Here is a 20,607-nt window from a genome sequence, read left to right on the forward strand (position 1 = left end):
TAATTGTACCATTAGACCTTTCACAAGAACCCTGCCTTGTGAGCAAAATCTGCATGGATATTTGACCAAATGGCAGGGTACCCTAGCCCAGCCAAGTTAACATGCACAGACCTTCAGCGTTCAGTTCCTTTGCTATGTTCAAGCTGTTCTGTGTCTTCCTAGGCTCTCTGATTAGCTCATTTTCCTTTGTAATCTCAATTCTGTACTTGACTCTGAGAACCGAGCTCTCTTCCCTGTCTAGAGGGAGACTGCTAGAGTTTCTGAGAGGAATGGAAGGATCGCCTTTCCCTCAGTGTTTCCTCTGTCTCCATTATTTCACTAGATGTGTTACTAAAGATGCATTCGGTGGGGATCTGCGGCTCGGATGTTCACTACTGGGAGCATGGCCGAATTGGGGATTTTGTTGTGAAAAAGCCAATGGTGCTTGGGCATGAAGCTGCTGGAACAGTCACAAAAGTAGGAGCATCAGTGAAACATCTAAAACCAGGTCAGTAAACGTCTGAGTGCTTTTGCTGAGAGTACATCTCCGCTAAGCACAGAGGTACAGGTGTGTAAGAGGGAGTGCTGGGTCCCTACATGTAGGGATCTTACTTTCTGCGGGGGGGGGGGGGGGGGGGGGGGGGGATGGGCACAGACCAGGGTCAGAAGCAGGTACTTAAGTCACAATGTGTGCTGGGGAAGGCAAAGAGGATCAATGTGTCTTATCTAGACCCATGTCCCCTTTGAAAGAGATGAAGAATGTGAAATAAATCAGAAAACGGGGTTGAGAAAGTATTCCTGTCATAAGCTACAAACTGCTTCCATATGCTGAAAATCAAGACCTTTTTGATTTTACTTTTATTCATTTACTTTTGAGATAGTGCTTCACTCTATAGCCCAGGCTGGCCCAGAACTCTATAGCCCAGGCTATATCAAGATCGCCTCTATCTCAAGGTGATCCTTTTGCCTTAGCCCCAGAGTACTGTTATAAAAACCATGAGCTACTATGCCTGGCTTACATCATTTCAGGTGTGAGTCTATTCCTGGTTAGGCATACTCTTTGGTTGTTTGAGACAGGATTACTTTTGTAGCTCTGGCTGCCCTGGATTTCTGTAGACCAGACTGGTCTTGAACTCAGAAATCTGTCTGCCTCTGCCTCCCAAGTTTTGGGATTAAAGGCGTGCTCCACCATCACCTGGAGTCATGCTGCTTAATCAGAGCGCCCAGAGACTCTCTGTGTCTTGACAGAATGTGTGGTCTTATTGTGGAATGCACGGGCTTTCCCCATGCATGGTAGGGCTGTTTTAACCCCACACCCTAGAATCTTTGAATTAGGAAGATCTTGATTTTCTTTTCAGAGAGAGGCTCTTTTATCCCAATTGGCTTCCATCTTGCTATGTAGCCAAGAAATGACCTTAAAATCTTGGCATTTCTCCTTCTACTCCCTTAAGTTCTCATCTCAGGCTGCACTGTGGCTTTCACAAGGCTAAAGCCTTATACCCAGCGTTAAGCCAGTCAACTAGCTTGTCTTTCATCCTGAAGTTTTTATTTCAATAGAATATCTTTTATTTATTCTGTAACAGTTTTATACATATTAACGATGTGTCCCCACTTTTGCCCAGGTTCCCCAACTTGCCCCTTCTTTGTGTCTTTGCCTTTTTTTTTTAAATTTATTTAAAGCAGAGTCCAGTTTAGTACTCCCTGTTGGGATGTCCACTGATTGTGTAGGTGACCATGGATGCAGTGAGTTTGTGAGTACAATAGCCATGGTGTGTCCGGAGGACAGTGTTACACAGCACCCATGTGCTTACATCCCTTTACCTCCCTCTTCCAATGACCCCTGAGCCTGGGACGCGCTGTGATCTAGATGTCCCACCCAGGGGTGAGCATATAAGTCATTTGCTCTTGGCACTTTTGTTTTGAGTCTTACATTACCTGCTGACCACTAAGGAGAGAACAAACAGGACTGAGAGTGGGCAGCGCTCAGCTATGTGTATGAACATGAATATTTTAAAAGTAGCTTGACAGCACATCCATTTAGCTCAACAAGAGTGGTATGCTTCTCCCTGGGGCCTCTAACGTAGTCTCTGGTTTTTATCAGACGCCTAGGAGAACAACGGTCTAGAAAAACCTGTGTTTGATAGTCCCAGAGTAATGGCTGCAGTAGACTGCATCGTCCTCCAACGCAGCGAATTAGTTCTGAACTGTCTGGGCACAACTAGCTGATGGCATCAACCTTCCTTTGCTAATGAGGCCATCAGTGGCCTGGAGAGGACTTCAAATCAGTTGGAGGAAGCTTGGGTGTGGTAGGAAGCATTGTGAAATAGTTCAGTTTCTGAGCCCAGACATAAAGAGCACCAGTAAACTTAGAAGTTAAACATTGTCTCATTTAGGATTCTTAAATCAAGACCTATTGATTGGTAATGGAAATTGAAAAAGCCTGTGGTGACCCAGGCTCATCTCAAAGTGGAAGGTTCTCATCTTCCACCAACCAACCAACATCCGATCCCTTCCTGTTGTGTTGGACCAGGTTCTCTGAGTTCTAGCAAGTGCTTAATCAGTGTCTACTGTGGGTTCAGACTTGGGTCAGGTGCTTTGAGAAATGGGACAAAAACAAAAGCCCTGGATTTATAGATCTGGCTAGAGAGACCAGAACTTAGAACTGTCAACAACACTAATGGAGAAAAATGTACATAGTCAGGGGTCAAGGAAAGGACACAGAGGTGGTTAAAGAAAGCTCATTGATTTGGGTCTGGGAGCTGGATATATGAAAAGAATAATTACAAACAGAAGAAAGCTTGTATGTATTGGCTTGCTGTTCATTGAACACCAATACATGTAAATATTTAATTCTTGAGAAAATGCCATGAGGTACACATTATTAGTTTTATTAGTAGATGCAGACACTGGAATGTGGTTCTTGCCCAGGTCACACACTGGCTAGTCTGAGTTGGCTGGAGTGCCACCCTGTTTGAGCTGGCTCAAGAGTGAATTTTTGAACCAGTGAGCTTGCCTGTCATCTGAGAAGGTTTTATTTTGAGCTAGTGAAGAGGGTCAGACCAATAAAATGACACAGCTCAAGTAATGTGTCTAGATTCTCACACACTGATGCTCAGAGCAGATGTTTTCCCCTGGGGGGTTACTAGAGATGAAAAAAATATGTATACCCCCTCTTAAACTCTTCCAATGAAAATTTTCATGTTGTAATGTAATAACTAGGAGGTAAAATGAGATGATGTAAAACTCCACCTTGGATATCAAGTTGAGTATATTACCCTTAATAGTGAATTGTTACATGAGCCCTTTATGTTTTTAGAATATAAAGCTTTATTTTTTAATATATTTTATTGGATATTCTCATTTACATTTCAAATGTTATCCCCTTTCCCAGTTTCCTCTCCAGAAACCTCCTATCCCATCCTCCCTCCCCCTGCTTCTATGAGGGTGCTCCCCCACTCACCCACCCACCCCTCCCACTTATATATACATATATATACACATTTTTTAAGTTTAGAATTTCTATGTGTGTGTGCATTTTGTCTGCATGTGTGTCTTGCACCATGTGCATGTCTGTTGCCTGTGAAAGCCAGAAGAGGGAGTCAGATTCCCTAGAACTGGAGTTACAGGTATTTGTGAGCTGGTTGTGAGCTGAGAATTAAGGCTGGGTCCTCTAATAGAGCAGACAGTGCTCTTAAATGCAGAGCTTTCTCCAGGTCTTACCCACTGGTTTCTTATTATGGTAAAATATATATGAAGCAGACAACTTACTAATCTTAAGGTACTCTCAATTTAAATGAGGAGTCAAGACACTCACAAAAATTATCTAGAAAACAGGAGATAGCCAGTAGTCTACCAACAAGAGAATAGCTTAGCTCTAGGTGCTGTGTTCATAGGATGGGATGCTACTGAAAGTCTCAAGAAAGGAATAAACAATTGATCTATAACATGTATTAACCTAAAAATTTACTTAATGAGAAGCCAGGTGCAAGAAATATATACCATGTGATCTCCATTTTTAGTACTGTGTAACCAGCAGTGATAATTCATAACAGACAAACTTAGAGCCTCAGGTGTCTTAGGGGTTGGGGTGGAAGCTGAGAGGATGAAGGTTTTGAGACACAGAGAACTGTGTGTTGCCGCACTGATAATACCAAAACGCAGAAATTGGTGAGCTTGTTGGCTTATAGAGTAAAACAGATCTCAGAGAGATGGCGTGGAGAGGTCAGAGGAAGAGGAAAGGGAAGAGAGGAGAAGGCACCTTGTCTATGATGTCAGGATTCCCAAAGACCAGGCTCTTGATTCTTACATCTGGCCTCAACCAGTGAGCAAGCATGCCTTCATAGCATTTCTGCCCCTGCTCCTGTTTTCAAAGGCTGGAAAGCAGAACCAGACCCAGCAGGCTTGAGGCTCAGCTTCTGTTTGTAGATGTGACACCATCTGTGTTCTTCTCTCCAGGGGATCGGGTTGCCATCGAGCCTGGTGTTCCCCGAGAAATAGATGAATACTGCAAGATCGGCCGATACAATCTGACGCCATCAATCTTCTTCTGTGCCACGCCCCCGGATGATGGGAACCTCTGCCGCTTCTACAAGCACAATGCTGACTTCTGCTACAAGTTAGTGCCCAACGCCTCACCGTAACCCCGTGGGAGTTCTTTTTTATTGGTTGACGACTTTTCTTCTAGTTCCTTACAGCAAGCAGCGTTTACATACATACATACATGCATACATACATACATACATACATACATACACAGATACATCGTACATATGAGAAGTAGGGAGAGACTTACTATGTAGTTCTGGCTAGCCCCAAACTCATAGAGAGATATATATCAGGATAACTAACCTCAAACTCAGAGATCTGCCTGTTTCATGTACCACCACATTCAGTTCAGCAGTACTTCTAATATCAGGACATTAAAGGCAGGCCTGCTCTCCTCTTGGTGGAATGAAGGAACATAGTCAACCTGGGGTTCAGTCTGACTCAACAGTGATTTTTCAGTTTGACTGAAGAAAATCATCACCAAAAATCACCTCTTCCAGCCATTCTGGACAGAACTTGTTATAACCAAGTGCACTGCAACCACAGAAAAGAAAATTATAGCTCTGTGTGATGTCACACCCCTTGAATCCCAGATCTCTGGAGGCAGAGGAAGGTTTGTTCTATATGTAGGTAGTTCAGGCCAGCGAGAGTCACATATTGAGAACCTGCTGGTACAGGGTGAGAGTCCTGCCACGCTGACTTCATTCCCTCCTTGTGTCTTTGGGGAGGTGACATGACCTTCTGCTTCTGCTGAATGCATGGGAGGTTATTTCTGCACACGTGTGCTTGGATACAGTGGGGCTTTGCATGCCTAGTGAATGATGGGGAGCAACGGGCTGAGAGCCACTGTTGGAGTTTGTATGCTCGGCTTCGCTGAAGCAGAAGAAAGCTAGTGAACGGAGGCACAGATCGTAGCCAGGGTCAAAAAGATACGTCCGAGAGGAAAGCAGGGTACCACATATTGTTCCTTGGAGCCCTAGGCTGCTAGCATGCCATTCCCCTTACCAATCCAAGTTTTCTTCCTGTCTACCCTGATCCCAGAGGCAGCTCTCAGCCAGGACAGCACTTATGTGACAGAGGCTAAATGTGTCAAGTGCTCGGATGGTCTGCTGGATCTAACTGAGTTTTTTTCTAAATTTTTTTTTTTCACTTTTTATTTTGGTTTCTCCTCCTCCTTCCTTTTCCTCCCCTTCCTTATTTCCTTTCTTCAGTAAGATCTTACCATATACTCCAGGCTGGCCTGTAACTGTAATCCAGGCCAACATCAAATTCATGTCAATCCTCCTGCTTCGGTTTCTCAGATTTCTGAAGTTACAGACATGAGCACCACAGATGACTAGATCCAAGATTTTCTAGTACTCCCTGAGAATTCAGAGACGAGACACAGACTAGAGATCTTGTGATGACTGAGGTCAGCACCCGGGAGCGCTCTAGAGGAAGGCAGGCTGTACAGGTCAGGCCTCAAACAGCCTTTCATGGATGGAAGTCAGGAACACAGTGGTTAAAGCTCAAAACTGAACAGTGGTCTCTGCCACTTGCTCATTGACCTTAGGTTTAAAATCCTCAGTATCCTTCCTTGCCTGTAAAATAGGCATCCTGGTTAGCATCTCCCTCACAGAACATTCTTTCAGTCAGTTTGAGGGTGGAGTCCAGGGAGGGACCTGAGAGAGACTAGGCCACAGCTGGGGTCGGCTTGGAGGTTTTAAGATGGTGTGTGGGGTGTGGTGATGATTGATATTCTGTTTATAGGTGGTCACGGCAGATCTCCGAGCCCCTAGGAACCTTTACCATTCCTCCATGGCTTCCTTCTGCCTCTGCTCCCTGGTGCTCTACCTCAGCCTTCCCCTCTGATCTGTTTCTGAGGACCCCAACACTGCCACTACCTCTGCATTTCCTACTCCATATCTTCTGACATCCAGCTCCCTCCTCTACCCTTTTATCTTTGCCCTGAACCCTGTTGTAAAACCCACTGGGTTGCCTGTCCTCTGGTGTCCTTAAGTTAGTTACACAAGGCTCCGGTCCAGGAAACCCACAGTCCTCATTCTGACCTGGTCAGTGGTTGGCGGGGCTGCTCCTGGACTCCTAGTCTTCTGCCTGTGAGCTTGGAGCCTTGCTCTCAGCTGGGTACAGGTGTGAGGAGACAGCACCTGACAGAACACTCAGACCCTGGTCCCTTCCTCCCCTCTCCCCTTGACCTCATTTCTTTTTGGTGTTCTTATGCTACAGAGAAGTTAGAGAGAGGGGAGAGAAACTCGGCTGAGGGCCAGTCCCTGCTCTGTGGGAGAATGTGAAGGGCAGGATGTTGTGTCTGAGAATGTGTGTATGTATGGAAACAGGAACTAAGTAAACATTGGATAGTAGGGAACCCAGCAGGAATGAAGTATGAGCCCCAGAGCCACTTGTGCCACAGGGCAGCTGGTGTGCGCCAAATGAGGGCAACCAGGACTCCTTGGCTTGGGTCTCGAAATCTTGTCACAGCTTTAGTTTTTGTCTCCTGAAGAATAACGTGAAAAGAAGGCCTGCTCTGCCTGTCTGGCAGTGTTGTCCTGAGGATTAGGTAAGACAGCATCCTACTTTGCCAAGCCTCCCACAAACACTGTCAGCATCACAGAATTGTGGATGCGGTTGAAATGCCAAGCAGGCTCAGAAGAGAAGCTGAGAACCTAGCAGTGAAGGTGACGCGGCCTTCTGTCAGCTCTGTGGGACAGTTCTCACTTGTATCTCAACCAGTCACGGGGCACCTCGGGATACACGAGGAGGGTGGGTAACAAAGGGATGCCCACTGTTACCTAACTGCTTGGCAAAGTGCATACTAGAAAGCCGTAGTGTAGACCAGTCCTTATGTGCAGGTGCTGGGTTACTGGGTTCAGTCCCTAGCACTTGAAAGAAAAATCACCAGAAACCCTGTGTTCACAGAACTCTGAAGTGGTTTTGCCAAAGAACTTTACTTTCCTAGGGGCATAATACATGGCTTTGGGGGCAAACATCTGCCTTCTAATTCAAACTCTTTGAGCTTCACTTTGAACTTCCGAGATGAGCCATTTAACTCTTGCAACCTAATTTCTTTCTCGGTTGACTGAGTGTGTGGGGTAGGAGGGGTTCGGGGGAGGTAATAGCAGCTACTACTGGATCATTCTAACAGTGTTGTGAGCAATCATATATAACGTGCTGACTTAGCACATTGCTATGCACATAGTCAGGGTTGAAGTGTTTGTTCACTGGTGTAGTGACCTTAGGCAAATACAGTGTCGTGTCAGTGACAGTGTCACAGCAGCATTACTGCGGCATGTCAGCGTAGAATTGAGCATCATCAGAACTTGCTAGAGTCAGAGACTCTAACTGTGGGTGTTGGATTACTTCTCAGGCTTCCTGACGGTGTCACCTTTGAAGAAGGGGCCCTGATTGAGCCTCTGTCTGTGGGGATCTATGCCTGCCGTCGAGGTTCAGTTTCCCTGGGGAACAAGGTCCTTGTGTGTGGAGCTGGTAAGAAACAGGGCTTGTGGCTGTGGATTCACTGGACGGGAATGTGGAGAGCCCTCCTGTCTCTCATTTCTTCTCCAAGAGCTGGGTTTGACGTTTGACACCTTCTGGGAAGGAGAGGGTTGGGTAGTCTTGCTCAGTGATCAGTACTGGGTTAAACAAAGGGAATGTCCAAGGGGATGTAGCCGCACACATCTGTATTTTGGAACCTGGAGACTGAGGCAAGAGAATTTTTGTGTATTCCAGGCCAATCTGAGCTACACAGTGAGAACTATCTCTAAAAGGCCAAAGAGAAGAATAAGTGTCTGAACATGGTAGCAACTATTGTTAGATTTCACAAGAAATATAACTCTTCATCATTTTAGCAATAAATAAATCTTGCAATAAATTTTGAGCCCTTAACATAAGCTAGGGAAATATTTAGCGTAGTAAAGGGAATAACTTGCAAGTCACACAAGAGAAATGACAGGTTTGCCCCTCTGCAAAGGGAGTAGGTGTGCCCTACTCACAGGAGGGAGTCAGACACTGACCAGGGCCAGTTCCCTATCTCTGTCTTCTCCCATCTCTTGCCTCTAGCTACTTGAAACAAACCCCAGGGGCCTCAGACCAAATAATTCTAGGTTTTAAATTGCTGGTAACTCAGATAACACATGCATGCATGTACACAGGTGCATGCACACGAGTGTGTGCACATGCTCTCACAGAAATTCATTCATAGCCCATTACTCACAAGCCCGAGAGAACCACTGTTAATATTTTGGTGCAGAATCAGTTAGCTTTAGTTTTGTGGGTTTTTTTTTTTTTTTTTTTTTTTTAAGTGTTTTGCTTTATTTTTTAGTGGTCTAGCTGGGTAGTTGATTTGCTTGCAATTCATGATGCTCCTGCTTCAGCTGCCTAAATGCTGGAAATGCAGGTGTGTGCTACCATCCCTGCCTAGGCTTTGCATGTGGCTTAAGACTTTTAAAAATAGTCTTTGTCATATAGCTCAGGCTAGCCTTGAACTTACAATCTCGTTCAGCCTCCTGATGGCTGGGATTATAGGCTTTAGGTCACAGAAGCCTATGCTCCCTTAAACAAGAAAGAAAAATCCCTGGGCTCAGCTGGTAAAGGTACCTACCACGAATTCTGATGCTGAGCTCAATTCTGGGGACCCACACGAAGAAAGAACCAAATTCTACTAAGTCAATAGCTGTGAAGTTATAGCATAATCTTAGAAACTGTATGCTAACCCTACCTATAATCCCTGCAACTAGTCTCTCAGACATTTTAGGTATCCTCAGTGTTTTGCTTTCTGGGGGAAATACACAGAGTTGTTTTCAAGGGGTGATATACAAAAACCAAACTCAAAAAGTATTCCTTATTGCCTTGTGTGGGGCTTTGTTTTATGTTAAAACCACAGTGCCATCTAGCAAACAAATACCAAGGTTGGGGGGAGGTGTCAACCCAGGGACCCACCTCAAGGAAGAGGAATGCTTGGACCCTTAAGGAAGAATGTGACTCACCCTGGGGGGTTCTCCTGAGGGCAGGGAAACACATCCAGACCTTCCGGTGCCTAGTCTGTGATGTTTTTCAATTCTCCCCAGCCGTGCCTAAGAGAAAAGAAACTTTCTAACTCTGAAGAGTGAGGAGTCAACCAGAACTTAACTGCTAGGAAAATGTTTTAGCAGGAGAACAATTCTTCATTTGTGCACATCTCTGTTCATGACCAGCTCTAAAAATGGCACTTGGATAGACACTAGCAACACATGTGCACACATGAGTGTACGCACAACCCATGGCTCCTATCTAGGGCTCAAGCAGGGAGAAAGTTGATGCTTTTATTAACACACAAACCCTTCCACTCTCTGCCTTGTCTAGGACCAGTTGGGATAGTCACTTTGCTTGTGGCCAAAGCAATGGGAGCTGCTCAAGTAGTGGTGACCGGTAAGATGGGTTTTTTTCTTTCTTCCTTTCTTTCTTCCTTTCTTTCTTTCTTTCTTTCTTTCTTTCTTTCTTTCTTTCTTTCTTTCTCTTTCTTTCTTTCTTCCTTTCTTTCTTTCTTTCTTCCTCTTTCTCTTGCTCCTCCTCCTCTTCCTCCTCTTCTTTTGGTTTCTTTGAAACAAGGTTTCTTTGTATAGCCCTGGCTATTCCTTAAACTTGGTCTGTAGACCAGGCTGCCCTTGAATTTAGAGATCTGTCTACCTCTGCTTTCTGAGCACTGGATTAAAGACATGGCTACCACATCTGGTGATAAGAAGGTTTTCTTCTGTTTCAATCTCCTTTGAAAGGGAAACAGCTGGAATTGAAGCCAGCCGCGGGCCTCGTTCTGTCAGTCCATTTTCTGTTGCTTAGCAAAGAAATGCCTCACTTCACTGTTCAAGAAGTCAAGAGTCTAAGATTAAGCCACCTTACAAGTCTGGTCTGTCATGAAGGCCCCATGGTGGATTGTATCACAGTGACAGGAGCCTGTGGTGAAAACAGGACACCAGATAGATCCAGACCCTGGCTGGTAGGCTTAGAAAGACGCTGATCCCTTTCCTGGGCAGTGGCCCAGGGCACAGGTCCCAGCTCTTACAGTTTGCACTACCTCAGATCTTCATGCTACAGAACAGAACCTTTAAGGGATAGACCACAGCATGTTCTGAAGTACAGGTGTCTAACAGAGCTTCTGCCTGCTGTCTCCTGGGTTCGAGAGCTGAAAAGCCTGCCCAGGAGTGGCCAACTCAGGACTCAGAGGTGGTCACTTTTGTGAAAGGAGAAGGTAGCTGTTGTAGAGAGGGAAATGTAGTCCCTCACACTACCCTCTTAATGCTTAGAGGAGGTTCATGCTTGGCTTGTATGACCACACTTAGAAGGCAAAAATGGTGCGTGCCTGTGAGTGTTCCTGTGCACGTGTTGCTATATAGAACTTTAGTGTGTGTGAGGCTGGGTAGAGGTTTTTTTGTGTATGTAAAGGGTGTCTATGAATGTGTGCACATGTAGCACATAGTAGGCACTGTGTAGGGGGGATTGTGTTAAACTCAGCAGCTTCACTCCTTGCACCGGAGATCAGGTTTTATTCATCCATGTTGTTCTCTTCCTAGTCGGTTACCTGGCTTCTCCATTTGAAATAACGTATGCTTCCCTTTAGACCTATCTGCTTCTCGGTTGACCAAAGCCAAGGAACTTGGAGCAGATTTCACCATCCAAGTTGCCAATGAAACCCCTCAGGAAATTGCCAGTAAGGTGGAAAGTCTGCTGGGGGGCAAGCCAGAGGTCACCATTGAATGCACAGGAGCGGAGTCCTCCATCCGGACCGGCATCTATGTGAGTGAGGGCAGCTCTCTAGGGGGCCGAGGTGGTGTGGATGGGAAGGGGGCAGCAGGGAGGATATTCTGCCTTCAAGCTGTGCCAGGCTGCTGTCTGACCCCCAAGCCAAATCAGCTGACCCTTCTCCACTTTGTTTTCCTACCACTCGTATGGACTTGCACTGAGTCCTAATGAGGTGCAAATGTGAAAAGCAGACACACACACATGCCCCTTCAGGACAGGGTTGCTGTTAGTGTCACACAAGTACCCAGGAAGCAATGCTCTTTGCAAAGTCATCAACCAGATAAACGGAACTGTGTCTTGATAGGGTGGGAAATTCCTGTATTGTTTTATTGGGGCTAGCCTTTGTATCATTGATACAAAGCCACAACAGTTGATAATTCAGTTAGTCACAAAGGTGAGATGAATTCTTCAAGGCCAAAGCTGGTAACTGAGGTGCTGTCTTCCAAAAGCAGGAGCAGATAAGCCACTTGAGTCTGATTCACCCCTCGAGGTCCTTCCCCACTAGCAACTTATGGGAAAAGGGAGTTGGGGTGGGGGAGGGTGTGGCGGTGACAGGGCAAAGTACAAGGAAAGGAGGAAAGAAAACGAGCCTCCTGGATGCCAGCCCTCTGAGGTACTCTGAGTGTGATGCCTCTGTGCCTTCGTAAGTCCTGAACTCAGTTTTCAGTGAGAGAGTCCTGGAGACTGCTTCCAAGTCCTCAGGTTCTAAGTGTCCTGAGTCAGGATCAAGAGTCAGTCCCAGCCCCAGTAGGTCCTACAGCCTAAGCTTTACTCCGTGGATGGGAAGGAGCCCACAAGCAGCTCTGTGGGGTGGGAGGGCCTGAGCTGGGAGGAGCTGCTGCCTCTCCCTTGAGGACCTGCTTCCTCACTGGGCTATGGGCTTCCTCCTGGCTTCTAAGTCATTGCTAGTTGATGCATGGGGCACTGTGCAGCATGTGAGAAGTTCAGGGAGGCTGACACCTCTAGCTGTAGCATGCCCTCGGGCCTGGAACTCATGCAGCATTTCTGTGTCGCAGAGGTAGTGAGGGATGACATGAGCAAATGTCCTGTCCTGAGTTTCTGCTGGAGTCAGCAAATCCTCTGCTCCACCTTCATGGCCAGTGGTCTCCATGTGGGACCTAGGGGCGGTGAGTCTGTCGATGGTAGAGCTGCTCTCATGGTGGACTCTCTTGGGTACCCCCTGGGTGTCAGACTTTGTTTAGACACTTTGCAGGTTGTGGCAGCACAGAAGTTCTGTTTACCATCTGCAGGTGGCTTAGCAGGCCAGCGGTACCACACTGCAGAGTGGCCGTGAGACTTAATGCATGTGACAGTCCTTCCTCTTCCGCCCTGATATTTGAAAACAGATGTCACTTTCTATAGTTGATACTGTAGGACAGTTGCCAGGCAACCTGGGGATGGCATAGAGGTGAATGTGATCTGAGGTACTCCCAGGCATGACTCATGACCTCCTGATCTACTTACGGAGCCATCACTCAGAAGGTATGACAACCCCTCCAGTGAGTGCAGCGGGCAGGAGCACCAAATAGGGGCCAACCACCTTCCTGCCTGGGAGGTGACCGGGTGCTATCTGTGACTATAGATATAGATGCCCTGGGATAGAACCAGAAATATCTCTTAGTACCACACCCACAGTGGACTGATAATCTGAGTATTCATGGGCCTAAGGGTTGTGTCCTGCTGGCTCTTGCTGAAATAGCCAGCAAGTTCCTCGTTGTCCAGGAGGGCAATTTCCAAGTGGGGAAACCATTTTCCTGGTTTCAGTCAAGTTTTTTCTGTAACTCAACTCACAGCTTTGACCTCTCACTGATCTCCAACAGGGACAGTGATGTTTTTTTTCCATTGCATGTGTATTCCTGAGGGCTTTGTAAGGGTTTCTGCACTTCAATGAAAACAGAAAACAGCCAGATGTTGAGTTCACATAAGTGCCAAGCACTGTGGTTGTTTTTCATGAGGCGCTTGCTGAGGAACCACATTCAGGGTTGTGCTGCTCAGAGTCTCGAAGGCCTCTCCCCATGGTACTTCTTCAGCCTCCCTCAGAAGGGCTGGCTGTGCACACCTCTGTAGCTCTTTCTGTAGTCTTCAGAATGGTCCTGGTATAAGAGCTGCTGCCATATCTGACCACCTTGTCCATTTTCCTGTAGCCAGGACCACAGGATGCCATGGGCCAGCACTGTAGTCATGGGGCATTAACTGGAGATGTTCTCCCTCCTCCAGCATGCTTCAAGGAGGGAGTGACTCACTGGCGTCTAATTTCATGATGTTGGTAGACATTGGATTTCCAGATAAATATTTAGGGAAGACAAGAAAAAAACCCATTATGCCCAATGCCTTTGAGATGAAAGACAAAATGGTTCCCATCAAGCTTCATGGCTGAAGCTGTTTTTAAAACACGAGTTTCAATAGCCCGTTGGTGTGCTGGTGTGGATGAGGCTGTTGAACCACAGAAGTCAGTCGTCCACTTTGTGTGACAGCTGTAGTTTTCTCCTTACTGATGAGCTCAGAATGCGGTTCCCATTTTTCATTTGTTTTGTTTTGTTTTAGAGATGTGGAGTTCTCAACTATGTAGCCCTGACTTGGCCCTCACTCTGTAGCTCATACTTGTCTTGAACTCTTGGCAGCCCCCTGCATCAGCCTCTTTGGTGCTGCGTATGACACTGTGCCTACCCAATAACTGACTGTTCCTAGTGTGTCTCCTTTATCAGCCACCCTTACATTTCTGGACCTCCAAAAGATTTTTACTTGCTGCTCTGTTGGCTTTGGGTAGTATGCTGAAGAGTGGTTGGGAAGTTTAACAGAAACCACTTACTATTCTGGTCTCATCTGGACCTCCTGTATATATCCTGAATTCTCCTGTCCTTATTCCTTCCTTAGGCCACTCACTCTGGTGGGACCTTGGTGACTGTGGGAATGGGCTCCGAGATGGTCAGTATACCCTTAGTGCATGCAGCTGTGCGGGAGGTGGATATCAAAGGCGTGTTTCGATACTGCAACACGTAAGTATGTTTAGGGTGATCGAAGGTGACCAGCAGCCAGCATGCCCAAGACAGGTTCCATGTAGCCCCTGAGACCAGGAGTCTATGCACGTTTCTTTGTAAGGGTCATTCCCTGACCACATAGGGCTGTTAAGAGAGAGCCTTCTTAAGACTTGGTTTTCCCCCTTTAAAGGGAATAAGAGATCTGTCTTGGGGAGAGTTGCTTCTCTCCTACCTCATACATACTCTGCTGCTCCCAGTGTGTGCAGTAAGGGTGCTCTCTCTGGAGCACACTTCCCCAGTGATGCCTCTTACTCTCAGCTTATAGCTCCATGCCCTCAGCAGAGTACCCACTTTACATTCAACTCTGCCGTGCTGGGCTGCTAGTTGGTGCAAATGGGTTATCTCGATGCTTTAATTGCATTTTTGTATTGTCATCTATAGTATAACTTAGGCCTTCATGCCAGGGAACTTTCAGGCTTTGTGGCACATGTCTGTCAGAAGGAGCATGGAGGTGGTGACTGAATAGTCTCCTTGCCCACGTATTACAACCCACAAGGCTTCTGTCACTCTAAAGGTGACCTTGCAGAAACACTCAACTAGAAATAAATATGACTAAGCAGTTTCTGAGCTTAGTACTGTGGGGGACCTGACTCTTCCTGAAGGCTAATGGAATGCTTGTGATCTCTTACAGGTGGCCAATGGCTATCTCCATGCTTGCATCGAAGGCTTTGAATGTAAAGCCCTTAGTTACCCATAGGTTCCCTCTGGAGAAGGCTGTAGAAGCATTTGAAACAGCCAAAAAGGGAGTGGGGCTGAAAGTTATGATCAAGTGTGACCCCAATGACCAGAACCCCTAAATGTGAGTTGATCTATGCCCTTAGCCCACTCTCTCAGCATCTAAGGGCTAAATGTCTAGAAGGGGAGGCCACTAATACAGAACTTTCTTTTTGAATGGTAAAAATAGTAAACTCAAGCCGAGAGCCTTAGAAAAGTTGGTGTGCCTTAAAGACAGATGTAGGGACGCCTGGGGGGAACTTGTAGCCAGAATGAGATGCTCACACTGAGGAAAGTCTAGCACAGAGTCTGGCAGATAGGTCCTGGGAATGCCCTTTCTCTAGTACCTTCTTTGGGTGAGGAGACGAAGCGTGCCTCTGTCCATGTTCCACTGTGGCTGCCATAAAGTGGGGCTGGCTTATGAAGAAACGGCTTCATTAACATGGAAGCGGCCCCAGAGCTGTTCAGAGCACAATGTTTCTCAAACTAAGTGTCATTTGATTTGAGGGGAATAAGAAAAAGAACTCGCTTTCTGGATGCAGGCAAGGAACTGATCAGAAGAATAAAGCAGATCCCAGATGAGGTACACTAGCTCACATTCCCCGGGTGTGGAAAGAGCAGGGGCACTCAGCTCTGCCCAAAGACCACCTCTGCCTCAGCTCCTAAGAATTCTGTCCTTATATTTGCAAAGTGGAGGCCCACCTCCCAACACTGCTCTTTCACGATCAGGAGCGGTACTGGTTGCTAAGCAACCAGGAGACTTCCACCCAAAGATCTTCAATCCTGCCTAACTCATTCAAGAGGGCTTAAGTTCCCCACTCACAGGACTAGACTCCTCTCCCAGGCTCGCTCACAGGCAATTATCCCATTCCACTCAGTTCTGGCTGTCAGAAGATGCTCCCCTTCTTAGCTAGGAAAGGCTGGTGCTATCTGTTGGATGGGTATCAGAGAGTGTCATTAAATCATAGGGCTTTTCTTAAAAGATTTGGGTCCAAGCCACACCCTTTGTGATGTAACATGGGCTACAGTCTGTAATCCACCTCTTCAGCTACAAGAAGCGGACATGTGAAAAAAAAAATAATAATAAAGACTCTGCTGGGGAAGATCACAGCCAAAAGCTGAGCTTTCTCAAACTGCTCATAATAAACTCTGCTGCTGGTGTCGGACTCTGTGTGTGGTCTGTCCTGTTGAGGGAGTAGATCTAGGTTGCCTGTTTCACACAAGGAAGAATAGCAAAGCTTTAAGCAGGGGACATATTTTCCGTACTTAACCTAATCTTATAAACTCGAAACAAACGTGGCAGATGCATGAGCACCTTGCAGGTGGAGAAAGTAGTTTCAGGTGAAGTAGCACAGAGCCTCTTTCCTCTTGTTCTCTGCGGGAGGCAGGTTCGTGAGATTTCGGTGCACACCGCTCTGCGTCCCTACCCTCCTGCTCTTCCTTCTCAGTCCCAATTTAGAGTTTTCTCTGAAATCTGCCTTGCAGCATGGGGATGCTTAAAGTTCCACTCACACAGTGGTCCTCGGCCTTTGGGTCGTAGTGGCGGACTTCTGCTAAACATCCAAATAAACATTTGTATTCTGGTTGTTCGCCTATGATGGTGTTTGTGGTGGGACCTCTAAGCTGGGCTCCACATCTCCATTTTCTGGCCCCCTTGAGGCCTGTGGAACTATGAAGAGTGGGTGGACTGGCCAGACATAGTTAAGAGATGACATGGTGGTATTTGTAGTTCCAGCACTTAAAGAGCTGAGGCAGGGGAATCATCTTTAAGGCCAGCCTAGTGTACATAGTAGGGATGTGTTTTAGCAGCAACAAAGCCCCAAGTAACTCAGCAGAGTCTTCCTATGTTCATATCCCTTTAGCTTGCACACTATGCCTTATGCATCCCAGGATCAAGGGCTATTCGGTGCCCCAGCAGCATGGTGAGTTTTTGCTGGGTTGCCTAGCTTAACCATAGAAGGGACTGAAGGAAGATGGGAATTCCTTCCCTCCACCTCCATACAGTCCTCAGTGTTGACTGACTTGGTGAATCAGTCCCGGAACTAGAAATATGAATTCCCCTGGAGTTCCCCAGCACTGGAAGTCCTGGTGGCCTCTGTATGCTCACACCAGGTAGGGCATACTTTCAGTCAACATGAAGGACCCCGCCCAGCTGGCACTCCCAGCACCGGGATGCGGTAGGTAGGGTTAAGAGTGGAGAGGTGAGAAGAGGACCGGACCTGGGAGGTGACAAGGAGGGGAAGGCATCCCCTAGCACCTCCCCCAAAGAGGCTGGTATGTTGGCCCCAGCAACTTCATCTTTGGCCACAGCCACATGTAGCATTGCTTTTGGACTTTCTTCCCTGGCTAGCTCTTCCCGGTATCTCCTAGGTAGCACAGCCTTGCCTGCTGTTTTGCATAAAGGAGGCTGGTAGTGTAACCATAGGTCAAGAGAAGGGGAAACATACAGGATGTGTTTACTTACCTTTTCTTCAGGACCATCCCTGCCCGTGATGTCAGCCTAAGCTCAAAGTTCAGAAACCAAGACAGGGAAGTAATGCTGGAGCAGCCAGCTAGGACAGAGGCTAGATGTCAAGCTCAGTCAGGTCTACACCTCTGGTGGCAGTGAGTCCTCTGACTTCTCTGTCCCTTCCACCAGTCAGATGATGAGGCCCAGTCAAGGGCTTCACCCCTGATGGCAGACAGTCCCCTCCACGTGCCAAATTCTAGGGCTAAGAGAAGCATGGTGGGAAAGGGTCTGTAGGTGCAGAAGTTTGCTAAGGCTGATGGGATGTGCTTTCCAGATACTAGTGGATGCCATATTGGTGTTGCCCAACCCCCACACCATCCCTGTCCAAAGCCTTTGCACCTCACCCTCAGCTTTAAAAGCCCTAGCTGGGTCAGACACTGGGTGTTCTTTCCCTGGCATCTGATAGTTGGCGCTACCACCATGGGATTTTTTTTTTTGGGGGGGGGTGCATCCTCCAGACTGACAGACTGAGAGGAGCGTCCAGGATCCACATGGCCTCTGAGAGGCAGTGTATCATGAAGGGTTTGTTACAGGGATGATTGGGATGTCCAAATCCTGGGCCAGCCACCAGCTCACTATGACACCAAGTCACCTCCATTTCCTCCTCTGCTATCTAAAAGAGTCATTCCAGACGGACAATCTTGAGGTCTCCTCGTGCACTGGGGACAAAGACCCCATGGGAATAGTCAGGATTAACTGTAAGGGGCCTTCTCAGTTCAAGTCCTGTGACTTAACTGAAGGCACGGCTTGAGGGAGGGAAAGAAGAGGCCCAGGTTGGTGGGAAAGGGGTATCACATGGAAATACCCTGCTTTGTGGGTAGTATCAACTTGTTTTGTGTCTTGGCCTCAGGCTTGCTGTGTGATCCTAGGGTGTCTGCAAAAGCGCAGAGGTGAGTGCAGACAGCTTGGGGTCACCACTGTCCTGTTGTGGTCTTTTAGTGCTCCACATACAGTTGAAGGCAGAGGCACAAGGGTAAATTAATCTGCTCAATGTGAGGAGGGAACTTTGGGATAGTGGGTCTAGTACCACAGAGGCATGGTGGAAGTAAACCTCCCATGAGCAGCCCAGGCTTCTGTGGGTGACACTGAAATCTCATGGGTCCCGCCTAATCCTAGAGCCTAATGCTTCTTGGACCATAAGCTACCAATCCACTGGCCTCTCGGTACCCAGGGCCTCAGCTGTGGGCCTCTCCACGATTCTGGGAAGGTCACTCTCCACCTTCTAGAGACACCAGCTGAAGCTCACTGGTTGCACTAGGCTGCTAGCCAGCAAATGCCAGGGATCTGCCTATCTTTACCTCCCAGCTTTGGGATTTCAGAGCCTCACTATTCTATTTGGCTATTTACATGTACGCTAGATACTGAACGCATGTCCTTATGCTTAAGACAAGGATTTCATCAGTTGAGCAATCTCTGAAGCCTGGGGAAATCTAAGAAAATCTTTGGGCTTCCAGGTTATGAACAAAGTGAGAGGACTTGTGCCTTAGGAAACCTTTGGGGCCTGCTGAGGGCGGGGTCAACAGACCACTGACTGACTTCAGATCATCTTTGGGAAAATGGAAGCTTGATTCTCCACCATTCAAAACTTGAACACATCACCATGTTTCCAGGCCTGAGTTTATGCACTGTTAATAGCAGTCATCTCTCCCAGCTCTGCCAGGGTTAGGACAACAGCCCCTGAAGGGGCCCGTGTGGGATTATAGGGAGAGTACCTCAGTCACTGTGGGGCCTTGGATTACCATCAGTGAGCCTGTACCAAGAGCTTCCCCACACCCCGTGCCCTCAATGGCAAGGCCTTTACCAAACCTTACAGAGTCACTGGGAGGAAGGGTCATACATGGGAAATGTCCCTTCACCATGCTGGTCTCTCTTTAGGCATAACTCCACCTTCTGGACTTGGGATTGGGTGTTAAGAAGCTGATCTTGCAATTTTGGAATCCCAGAACCCTTGACAGCCGAAGACTTACCCTGAGTAATTAAAATAGAATAGCCATGCCCATTCATTGTTCTCTTGCTTTGTACATGGTACTGAATCTGTGCTTGTCTGACTGGACAGTATACACTCCAGGTGCTCTGTTTCTACAACCACCGAAGGGAAGCATGGTCCTTGTCACATACCGTGTGCTTTGGGACAGGGCTACTGACCTCAAAATCATCAAAATCATCAAGAGTTATTCATCCTTTTAGGCCTGGTAAAACAGCACAGGGGGTGGAGATGTTTGCCACCAAGGCTTATGACCTGAATTCAATCCCTAGGAACCACTTGGTGGAGAAAAAGAACTTTCTCCTTTGGGTTGTCCTCTGCTCTCTATGTATAGGGACACAAGCACACACATGTGCACAAACACATACACACACATACACACACACACACACACACACACACACACATCGTACATGTACTGAGAGTGCAAAATGTATTATTTAAAAAAGAGTTATTAATTCTTGGGAACCTAATCAGAAAACTCGTATCAGCAAATCAAGAGGTCAACAAATGATATGAAAGGGAGGGAAGGAGGAACACTCAGATAAGAAGGTGTTAATCCTGGGCCAAGCGAAGATAGTGACTCAGCAGACCCAGGTTAGGGAGTCAGTGACTGTCTTCAGTCACACAACACAGACACCAGCGGGTTCCAGCCAGAGCTGGACTGACACCACGCTGGCTTCCCTGTGCTAAAGTCCCACATCCTGTCATACTGGAGTAAACTGGGACCCGAGGAAGCCATTGCGCCTACAGTTGCTGCCCTCTTGCTAGAGTGTGTCTACAGAGGGAGCGATGCTCCCAGGGGGAGTCTGTCACCCCACTTCTGCACTATCGTGGACTGAGTCGGAATTCAGGGAAACTGGCCATGTGGGTGAAAGAAATGGCGCAGGAGGAGACTGGCAGACACCCGAATGCCTTGGCTCCACAGAGTAGTAACTAGGTGGGTCCATGCTGGGCGTCTGCACTCATTTGACTTTTCCCAGCCTCGGGTCCCTTTAAGTAGGAAAGTAATACGTACCTACTTCGGTGTTGTCATGGGGTCAGATGAAGTCATTTTGAAATTCTTA

At 47.2% G+C, this 20,607-nt stretch overlaps 1 protein-coding gene across 1 annotated transcript in view; it reads left to right on the forward strand.

Annotated features, from left to right (window-relative positions):
- Positions 1-16,194, forward strand: part of SORD (sorbitol dehydrogenase) — a 29,057-nt gene extending 12,863 nt beyond the window's left edge. Inside the window, exons 3-9 of the mRNA XM_080931427.1 lie at positions 323-487; positions 4,435-4,594; positions 7,889-8,007; positions 9,862-9,927; positions 11,114-11,289; positions 14,170-14,291; positions 14,965-16,194. Of these exons, the coding sequence (XP_080787553.1) occupies positions 323-487; positions 4,435-4,594; positions 7,889-8,007; positions 9,862-9,927; positions 11,114-11,289; positions 14,170-14,291; positions 14,965-15,130 (974 nt within the window). The 3' untranslated portion in view covers positions 15,131-16,194. The remainder of the gene's footprint in view (positions 1-322; positions 488-4,434; positions 4,595-7,888; positions 8,008-9,861; positions 9,928-11,113; positions 11,290-14,169; positions 14,292-14,964) is intronic.
- The last annotated feature ends 4,413 nt before the right edge of the window (positions 16,195-20,607 follow it).

This window comes from Micromys minutus (genome assembly GCF_963924665.1).
Source record: "Micromys minutus genome assembly, chromosome: 17".
NCBI lineage: Eukaryota > Metazoa > Chordata > Mammalia > Rodentia > Muridae > Micromys > Micromys minutus.